The following is a 10,435-nucleotide window of genomic DNA, read 5'->3' on the forward strand; positions in this document are numbered from 1 at the left end:
CAATCAAACCAGAAAAGGAGGGGATAACAAAACACAGGTGGGAACAATGATAGAATAATTAAAACCAATAATACAATTAACACAGGGTGGGAGAACAAACTGAAACACAAAACTGCAGTGCCGCCATCTGGCGGCCAAAAGGGGAAAAACAAAAACACAAAATACAGAACCATGACAGACAATTGAAATTCCTTCCCTGTCATTTCAAGTTCTTCTCATTTATTGATGAAAAGTAAAATTCCACTGCAAAAAAGTGAGAAGTCATCTTTGGTTGTAACATTGAATAAATGTGGGCATTGGAAAATTAAATGAGAAAGTACTATGGTGACTGTGTTCCTCCTGCTGCAAAACTTCATATAGCCAGGACACATTCATATTTTGCTTTGTAAATGAACTTGCTGTAGATTGTAGTCACGTATTTTGCTCAGATGATTATACAGCGCCTCTTGATGAGGTGGCATTGTCCTGTTTCCTGTTAAAATGCTCTTGCAAGTGTGTCTCCCTGGTACTGTGAAGATTTACAATCCAATGGAAATGTTTATTGGGTGACCTAAATACTACTTAAAACGTATTCATATTTTGTAAGCAGGAATGGTGGTGGTGCCCAGCCTATAGTAGATCAGGACTATACTCTGTAGAGATTGCATGTAGCTGCAGGATGAGGTTGTTGATCTCCTTGGACATCAACAAAAGGGGAGGGGGGAGACTAATAATAATAATAATAATAATAATAATAATAATAATAATAATAATAATAATAACATTTAATGGGGATAGACATGGGAATTGCTGGAGACAGCTGACACTAAATGAGAAGAGATCCATGGTGTTTTATACCTGCGGTAAAAAATGGTTAAGCAGGTTCAAGGTAATAGGCGGAGGGATTGTCAGAAAATTCATCTCTGATTTTATCAGAATCTGTACTTTTCTTCAAAAAAAAAAAGGGAAAAAAAGAGGAACTCTGCAAAAAATGCTGACTTTGCGATTTCATTCTAGGTTCAAACGCTGGAAAGAGGAAGCCGACATTGGCTCAATGTCTAACATTAACTCCATATGCTAATATTGCCAATGAAAGTGTCCAAAACTGGCGGTTTCTTCTGATTGATAACTAGGTAAAGCTTGAGACTACGGTGCACATGCACACGACTAAGGAGAAGTTTCAAATCACGAGCATGTAATAACCTTAGCTATTATTGAAAAAAAAAAAAATAACCTAGCCCTTTGACAAATCACACATATAAAAGTAAACGTGTAAATATAACATTGATTAATCAGATATCAGTGGCTGACTGTGAATGGTTTTCCAGGAAACCCATGTAATAAAGCTGCTTGCCTTTAAGGGAATCGAGGGTAGCAGGTAAACATGTTGCGTTGGCAACCATGAAGATCTGCCCATTTCTCTTTCAGCAACGCTGAATGGGCTAAATCTAGCTTCCACCAGACAGGCGTGTCAGGAAGTTGAGGACTCACAGCCGACTTTTAGCACAAGTTTGTTTGCTGTTTTTTTGGCGCGACGTTGTTTCAAGTTTGATCAAAGCAGACAGACGTTTTAGCTACAATGCCCGGAAAGAAAGTGTGCATCGTCGGATCCGGGAACTGGTAAGAACACCGAGTTAAAATTAACCTAAAAAATAGCTGCTTAACGGAAGGTTCGGTAGCCTAATTAGATAGCTAATAAATTTTACAGTATGTAATTTTCTAAATTCTAGGCCTATGCACTAGGACTTGTAAATACGCCAGGTGTGCCACGAATGCGAAGTGGTTCGCCAGTGCAGTAAACTGCACTTGCACAAGAAATGACAGATGGCTTGCTAAATGAACTGTATTTTCACAACGGATTGACTTCAGCTAGATACCTGAAAATTAGCAACCAGTTAAAACGCGTTTTATTTATCACACACGTTTGTTTAGCTGTTTCGTTTTAAACTAACAGGTTTTTAAAATATTGCATTTACTGTTGTTTGCTTAAAGAGTGAGACTTTTTCAGAAAACTCACGATCGTACTGTACTTGGACAATTGCCTGCAGCACTGTACTTTCTTTGCAGGGGCTCGGCAATTTCTAAAATCATTGGACAGAATGTGAAGAGGTCCAACAGATTTGACCCCATTGTGAATATGTGGGTGTTCGAGGAAATGATCAATGACAGAAAGCTGACGGAAATAATTAACATGGAGCACGAGAATGTGAAATATCTCCCCGGTCACAAGCTTCCAAAAAATGTGGTAAGTGGCCAATGATATTTCCAGTGGGGAGATCTGATGTGTAAGCATGCTTCCTTCTACAGACCTTTCACACAGTATTTAGCAAGTTTAAACCAATTGTGAAATGTAAAACTCTTGCATACATAATAAAAATTTATACTGTAGGTGCAGACTGTTCTATAAAGAAACATCCCTTGAGGTGAATATACTAGATAAGTACTTGTGAAACTGTGAAGTTTGACCTTCCACAAAGCAGTGTTGCCAACTGACTACAGTTCTGAATAGAGTGGCCTTTTGCCTGCTTAAAGTGGTACAACATACACTATATGACCAAAAGTATCTGGACACCCCTTGGTCTGGGGCTGTTTGTCATGGTTTTGGCAAGGCCCCTTAGTAGCAGTGAAGGCAAATCTTAATGCTACAGCATACAATCACATTCTAGACAATTCTGTGCTTCCCCAACAGTTTGGGGAAGGCCCTTTCCTGTTTCAGCCTGACAGTGGGCACACAGTGAGGTCCATATAAGAAATGGTTTTGTCGAGGACGGTGTGGAAGAACTTGACTGGCCTGCACAGATCCCTGACCTCAACCCCTTCCAACACCTTTGGGATCAATTGGAAAGCCAAGTGCAAGCCAGGCCTAATCACCCAATCAGTGCACAACCTCACTAATGCTCTTCTGGCTGAATGGAAGCAAATCTAATATAATGCCTTCCCAGAAGAGTGGATGTTGCTATAGCATGAAAGGGGGGACGAACTCCATATTAATGCCCATCATTTTGGATGTAATGTTGGACGTTAGGGGTCCACAGACTTTTGGCCATGTAGTGTATATAATTCCCAAGGTAGTTAGTGATGACCTAAAACCATCAACACCAATTTTGGTACTGTGCCTGTGGTGTCCGGTGGAAAGAAAATGAATGTTGTAAATGGCACCTGCTCTTTAGGAGATGGGACTCTGTGCCATCCATTTTAAAAAATTTATTTTCTTATTACAAGGTTGCGGTGCCGGAAATCGTGGAAGCCATGGCAGGGGCAGACATTTTCATCTTTGTCATCCCCCACCAGTTCATTGGAAGGTTGTGCGATCAAATGAAGCCTCATATCAAGGCAGGAGCTATGGGGATTTCCCTCATTAAAGTAAGATGAAGAACACTGGTCATCTCTCTGTTCTGTGTTCCGTTTGTGCAGAACGTGCTTTTGATAAGAAACGTGTGTACAAGCGGACACCTTTGTAGAGTGATGGTAATAAGTACTGATATGCATTTCAAGAATTGTGCCAAATAACATGTCTGCTCAGTTGGGAGTCTGTAATCTGCACACATAACTATGTAAGATGAAGAACCCTCCAGCTCACTGGCTGTGTAGCTCAGTTGGTGGACTGTAGAAAGAAAGTGGTAAATGGGAGGATGCAAATGCTAGTCTGTCTGTTAAACTTTGAGAGGATGTTTCCGTGATGGAAAGGGCTTGCAGCTGCGAATGGGCATTATGCTTTTGGAAATAATGAAAAAAATATATATACATATATCATTGGGCGAATCCCTTAGTATTGTAACTGTAAGGTTTGGGTGCTATAAAATAGACAAGGCTGTGTAAAATGCATGATGCAAATAACAGTTTATTTAGCATGCTGCAGCATTTTTATATTGTGTAAAATGCAACATCTTTACAGTATGTAGAGACTAGCTTTAAACCGGAAGGGCTATTGAAAGTAATGTACACACATATAGCAGCTGAATCGCACAAAATTGTTATCAGATCAGATGTGTGTGTCAAAGCAAGAGTATAAAATTGTTCTTAAATCTACTGAGTTTAGGGCATTTGAGGGATTAAGCTGAAGGGAATGGGCTCTGCCAGATGAAGCTTGACCTCATTCTCAGGATTTCACATAGGCTTCATTTTTACGCTACTAACACAACAGAAACAGGGGGTGTATTTTGTACTCTAGTCACTGCAGTTGGCTGTGGACCGGACCTGTTGACCCTTGGTGGTGGTGGTGGTGGTGGTCAGACTGTAGAACCCAGGCACGGTGTGTGAAACCCTTAATCTGTGCAGGGTATCGATGAAGGCCCCGAGGGTCTGAAGCTCATTTCGGAAATCATCCGAGAGAAGCTGGAGATTGAGGTTTGCGTGCTGATGGGCGCCAACATCGCCAACGAGGTGGCCGATGAGAAGTTCTGTGAAACGACCATTGGTACATACGACATGACCTCGGTTTTGGGACAGGGGTTGTGATTGGATCCCCATATAAGGGAATAGGGCCTTGTTAAGGACAGCATTACTTTACTGGGTGTACCTCGAGTGTTGTGTTGTAAGATGCTCTGAGCTGATATTGATGTCTTTTGGATTTTACTTGAGAGTATGAAAACCAAAATGTGGAACTTCACAACAACTGTATGGAGGTGTTTATAACGTCCTTCCTGAAGACAGTAATCCCGCAACATAATTCTTCCTGCAGAAAACTGGTGCCAATCATAAAAAAAGTTGAACAAAAATAGACGTTTAATTTCTGATTCTTAATGTTAACAACTTTAAGAGTCAGTGGACGTTACTGGATGTTATAGGGCCAGGCTGTCCAATCCTGTTCTTGGAGATCTATCATACTGTAGACTTTCACTCCAACCATAACGAAGCACACCTCATTCAGCAGCTGGAGATCTTGTTGAGCTGATCTTTAGTAGAATCAGGTGTGCCAAATTATGGTTGAAATGAAAAGCCACAGGAGGATAGAGTTCCAGGATCAAGGTTGGTCAGCCCTGCTGTGGGGAAATGCAGTGCAGTATTGTAATTTGTTAACATTTGTGAAGTTCTGCATGAGGCATCCATAATTTTGTGTTTCACCTTAAACACAGGGGCCAAGAACAAGCAGCATGGCCAGATCTTCAAGGAACTGCTGCAAACTCCACATTTCAGAATTACTGTAGTGGCAGAGAGTGACACCGTTGAACTTTGTGGGGCTCTAAAGGTATGGGCATGTAAAGTATGAACATATTATATGAAGCTAATAAAATGCAGTAAGATTGTGGAAATCTTGCATTATCAAACTAAATAAACTACCACAATTAAAACCCCATGGGCCACTTTGAAAAAATACAGATTAAGACTAGTTCTAGACTGAATTATATTTTGAATAGAGATTCTCCATACAAAGGACTAAGCTTATAGGTCTGTAAAGGTTTTCCTTCCTATCTTGCCCAGTGTCTCAGAGAATCTCTTGAAAGTGCATGCAAACAATCAGTGTAATCGATGAGCTGTAAATGTAAGGCAGCTAGCTAAACGAGCTAACCCATAGCTAAGCAAGCTGAACTGCCCTCGCAGAACATTGTGGCGGTGGGTGCGGGGTTCTGCGACGGCCTGGGCTTCGGGGACAACACCAAGGCGGCGGTGATCCGCCTGGGGCTGATGGAGATGGTGGCGTTCACCCGGATCTTCAGCCAGGGGGACGTGAGCTCGGCCACCTTCCTGGAGAGCTGCGGCGTGGCGGACCTCATCACCACCTGCTACGGGGGCCGCAACCGGAAGGTGGCTGAGGCCTTCGTCACGACCTCCAAGGTTAGCCATATTCCATTCGCTCGACCCTCCGTCATCAGACGTGGATACCGTAGGGATAAGGGTAGAGCACTGATGAGCACCTCTTAAGCTCTGAACTGTCTGCGCTCAACACTGCGCTTATAACGATGTGCAGTTTTTTATGTGTTCCTGGGACAAAAACAGGCCAATAACCCTTTTTTGGGTGTAACTGTAATGTCTGTGAACTTTCCCTAGTCCATCGAGGAGCTGGAAGCTGAGATGCTGAATGGGCAGAAGCTGCAAGGCCCACAGACCTCAGCTGAGGTCTACAAGATACTCAAGAAGAAGGACATGATCAACAAGTGGGTGAAGGTTTCTTTCAGAACTTTCCTTGCAATCATTTCCCAATACTCCAGACTCCGTCGCCAATGATACCTTACCCATTTTATTTTTTCTAAAGAGTGAAAACTGTGAGCTACACTGCTTGTATTAGCAAGCTAGCACTGAACTAGACAATCCAAAGACATGCAGGTTTGGCTACTTGGGGGGGGGGGGGGGGGGGGGGGATTTGCAGGGCGTTGCTGCAAATGAGCATGCGTGCTCAGTCAACCTACCCAGCATAAATGAAGGTTAATAAATAAATAAAATAACTAGGCAAAGATTGAAGTCTAATGTAGCCCTTGAATTCCCCACACAGATTTCCGTTGTTTGCCTCCGTGTGCGAGATCTGCTTTCATGACCGACCCGTCAAGGACTTCATCACCTGTCTGCAGAACCATCCGGAACACATGTGATCACCTCACTACATCCCCTTCTCAATATTATTTGTGCCGACGCGGGCTCCAGGCTGTGACCAGTCTCTGTCAGCAGTTCTCAAGCCCAGTCGCAGGGAACTTTGGGTATGCTGGTTTTGGTTACAGCCAATCTCTTGCTCCGTTAAGGTTTTGCGCACACGTCTTTCATAATTTTTGCCATTAACTACCTTAACACTATGCTGGTTTGTCTCATTATTTGCTTTGTTTTTGAATTCTTCATTATCTACAGTACTACATTAGTTAGTTTTAGTGGTCAGGTATCCATACTTAAAATGTATGTTTTTATGTAATCATTTGCAATATAGCACAATACGCACAACGGGTTGTCTTTTTATTCTCAATGGCAACTATTTGACATGGGGAGCATTTATTGTTTTTGTGAGAGCGTGATTGAATCTAGTACAATTTGTGCAACTGAAAGCATACTAAGTGAACTTTTGTCATTAAAATGGAAATGGCAACAACTTTTCTTCTACTGAAGGATCTGGACGTTTTTTGATGATGCAGTCACACTGATGGGGAAAATCACTGTGGTACCTTTTCAGTTGTATCCATGTGGGGAGAATGAGTTTCACCCCTGTGTGAAATGTACATTAGACTCATGATACAACCTATACATTAGTCGACAAAGAACGGCTAATGAAACCACGCAAGATGAATTCATGTTTATTTCATATGGATTTTGGACATATACATTGCACTTAATACAGAAGCCCTTTTTTTTTTTTTTTTGGAAAGTAAATAAACCAGAAGTCAACTTCTCTAATGCAGATAGACAGTGGCCCAAGATAGTATCAACTCTGGTTCTGTAGTCATGATGATTCACAAACCATTTGGAGTCTGACCACTTATAGTGCGGTAGACAGTGGCATAGTGTAAGATCTGCAAGCTGTAATATATGCATCCTTGTGTTAAAGGAGTAACATGGTGGTTGAACGTGACAACTGGGAAGTGTCTTTAAGTAACAACAAAACAAATGTTCATAATTTTTTATCATTCAGTCATTTCAATGTACTTTAAAACGTATTTTTCTAAGCCTAAATTTCCCGCTATAAAAGTTCACCCGAACCGTCTGGGCGTGGTAATGAGAACTGTCAGTCAGCTATGATTGACAGACCGTGCCCCGTTACCATAGCTACCCCCATGATACGCGCTCTTTTTGGGAGACTGAATTTTCACAAGCTAGCTAGCTTAGTAGTATATCAAGTATCGATAGATAGCTAAGGTAAGGACGTTGACTTATATCCAATTATAATTTTTGCTATCTAGCTAGCCAAGTTAAGATAAAAGCACAACTATAACGTCCTCATAAAAGCAAACTAGCTAGCTAACGTTATCGATAACATTGCCTTATGAAAGCAAACTACCTAGCTAGCTAACATTAGCTAGCTAGCTAAATGAATATAACCAGAAATCATCTAATAGTCCTTAAAAGGCACTCCAATTTAAGTGAACCTAATGTTAGTCAAATATTTGCATTGTCTTGCCTGTAAGCCAACGGCACAAACTATGGGTCTCGAGTTATCCATGGATTTACGGGGCGTGGAAAGGGGAGTGGTTACTGTATTCGTGACGCACCAAGTTGACAACTTTCTCAACCGGTTGAAAATAGGACAATAAATTTAAAACGCATATTTCTCCAAAAATACAGAACGGACATAATTAATACTTTACTCATTGTGTTTCTTCAATGCCTCTTATGCAAATAGCACATAAAACCGAGAAAGTGTGAAAATCACCATGGTACTCCTTTAAAACAGTGTTATTTGAACCCCATACATACCCATTTGGGATGTTTTTTTTTTTTTAAGGGGAATGGCCATTAATATGGTTGTACAACTTCTATAAATGTACAGTTGTAATCCCTAGATTTCTGCATAGAAATGTCTTTGGTCTCTGTACATTAAGAAGGGTTGTGGTAATATTGTGATTTCAGATTTGCATGATGGCATGTTTATCAAATCACTGGCCTACCTTTGTACCATTTGCTTTAATCGTTACTTTAACAAAAACATAATTACAAGCTGTAATGATGACAGTTTGTTTCAAAATGTATTCAATTAATGACAATGATTTCCATATAATTTGAACCAACCATAAAATTTGCTTGAAGATGAAAGGCCAAATTTGTGCACATGTAGTCCGTCAATGTTAATGGCTGTCAGTTTGCCTGAGGAACAGTGCATGGCGATGGCGTTTTCTTGGTGTACTAAATTGGGCACCGCCTTAGCTCACATATTTGATTAATGGAAAAATGATCTGAACCATAAACAGAAGTTAATATTCCACTGGCAACCATAAATAAAGACATTTAGCAACGCCACAGAACAATTTTGACAATTCCTACGACAAAAAACTAAGTGTTACCAATAAATAAAAGTTTACAAAACCCTCACAGTACATGACTAATGGAATGCAAACAAAGACAGACGTCTTAAAATAAATATGAAAAACGGGAATTTCTAAAAACATGACAGATCAAATATTAATCTAGCAGAATGCCAACTGCCAATGTCTAAATGTGCAACATGGATTAATGGTAGAAAGTCAAAAGAACTGATAACCCATAAAACACGTAACAGTTTGAAGTTGACCACAGCATACTTTCCATGCACAAACACCCTTTTAAACGTGCCATGTATTTTCTATTTTCAGGAACACAGTAACAGCACTTTCTTTCTCGAGGGAATGAGAGACTGAAATGACTTTGCAGCTACATTTCAAAAATAAATATACAATATTACATTCGAACACAAAGTACAGTCCAGTTTATGACTCGTGTCGATTCCTTGGAGTTGTGGTATTCTACATGGCATAGCAGACACCTGGACCACTTTACAATGCATTCTTTCTACACATGGAATTACTCCGAAACCAGACTCCTGCATGTGCCCCTTGTAACATGCACGACGCTTGTTACAAAGAGAAGACCTAAAAATCCACCCACCCACTGCTCTCCTGTAAGAATGAAATTGGTATAAACGATAGATAGGTAGGCACCACGGTGCGGTGTGGATACTCCAGCTCTCCTTCTACCACTTGGTCTCCTTTAAGACTAGTCTCTCAGGATATTAAGGCTTACTGATGATAGATTTTAGTGCATTAAGAAAGCAAGAACCATTTTTTTAAAACCCTTACGCAACCCCTGACCTATGTACAAAGCCGTAAAATATTCCGGTTCGAACAGGCTGCAGGAAATATTCCCAGACTGCTACAGTACAGTGATAGGTTTACATGATAAGGGCAATCCAGCAAAAAAAAAAAAAAAAAAATCTGATAACCCACTTTTTCAAAACACAATGTACACACGCTACATGCAGATGCATGTTTGCAATGTCATTTTTGTGAAATTTAAACCATCCATCTCAGCAATGTTTTGGAAAAGTGAAAACATTCCTTAAAACCAATTTATGAATTCCCCATCACCAGTAATCCCTTCAGTATCCAAAATTTGTGTGGGTTGTCACATCACATAAACTGCTTTTTTTAAACATCTAAACATCTTTCCATTTGCCCAAAATCAATGGAGAATGACAAACATTACACAACTTGTACAAAATAAATAAAATACAGTAGCTGCCTAAACACTGAGATGACCCAAAACAACAATGAACCAACAAAAAAATGCACACTGGCATTTATAAGCTCCTACTCCTCACATAGACCCAAACCACATGCCCACCTTCGCTGTAGGGAAGGTGAACTGGATTCTGTACCAGAATGTGACACTTTTCTTAATACCCTAAATGCATACATTTGGGGGGAAGAAAATCACTCTGATCATATATAAACCATATATTTCACTCTTTTCCTCTTGAGTATTGGCTCTTTACATACATAACGCTGCACGCTTGGGTAGTAGCCAACAGAAACTTTGATGGGAACAAAGAGGGCCAATTATCTACTCT

The 10,435-nt window shown here is 40.5% G+C and overlaps 1 protein-coding gene across 1 annotated transcript; it reads left to right on the forward strand.

The window, feature by feature from the left end:
* Nucleotides 1–1,387: 1,387 nt before the first annotated feature.
* LOC118224228 (glycerol-3-phosphate dehydrogenase [NAD(+)], cytoplasmic-like) lies at nt 1,388–7,002 on the forward strand. Its single transcript, XM_035411509.1, has 8 exons — nt 1,388–1,599; nt 2,047–2,224; nt 3,202–3,342; nt 4,258–4,396; nt 5,055–5,167; nt 5,521–5,754; nt 5,968–6,074; nt 6,410–7,002. The coding sequence occupies exons 1-8, from the start codon at nt 1,559–1,561 to the stop codon at nt 6,504–6,506; spliced, it is 1,050 nt and encodes a 349-aa protein (XP_035267400.1). The 5' UTR covers nt 1,388–1,558; the 3' UTR covers nt 6,507–7,002.
* The last annotated feature ends 3,433 nt before the right edge of the window (nt 7,003–10,435 follow it).

Source organism: Anguilla anguilla, chromosome 3, assembly GCF_013347855.1.
Source record: "Anguilla anguilla isolate fAngAng1 chromosome 3, fAngAng1.pri, whole genome shotgun sequence".
In the NCBI taxonomy this organism is placed as follows: domain Eukaryota; kingdom Metazoa; phylum Chordata; class Actinopteri; order Anguilliformes; family Anguillidae; genus Anguilla; species Anguilla anguilla.

Bases quoted from the DNA above. Each gene is read 5' to 3' on its own strand.
- LOC118224228 (XM_035411509.1), top strand. From the start codon at position 1,559: ATGCCCGGAAAGAAAGTGTGCATCGTCGGATCCGGGAACTG. The intron at 1,600-2,046 runs GTAAGAACACCG...CTTTCTTTGCAG, and splicing joins ATCGTCGGATCCGGGAACTG to GGGCTCGGCAATTTCTAAAA. The intron at 5,168-5,520 runs GTATGGGCATGT...CTGCCCTCGCAG, and splicing joins AACTTTGTGGGGCTCTAAAG to AACATTGTGGCGGTGGGTGC.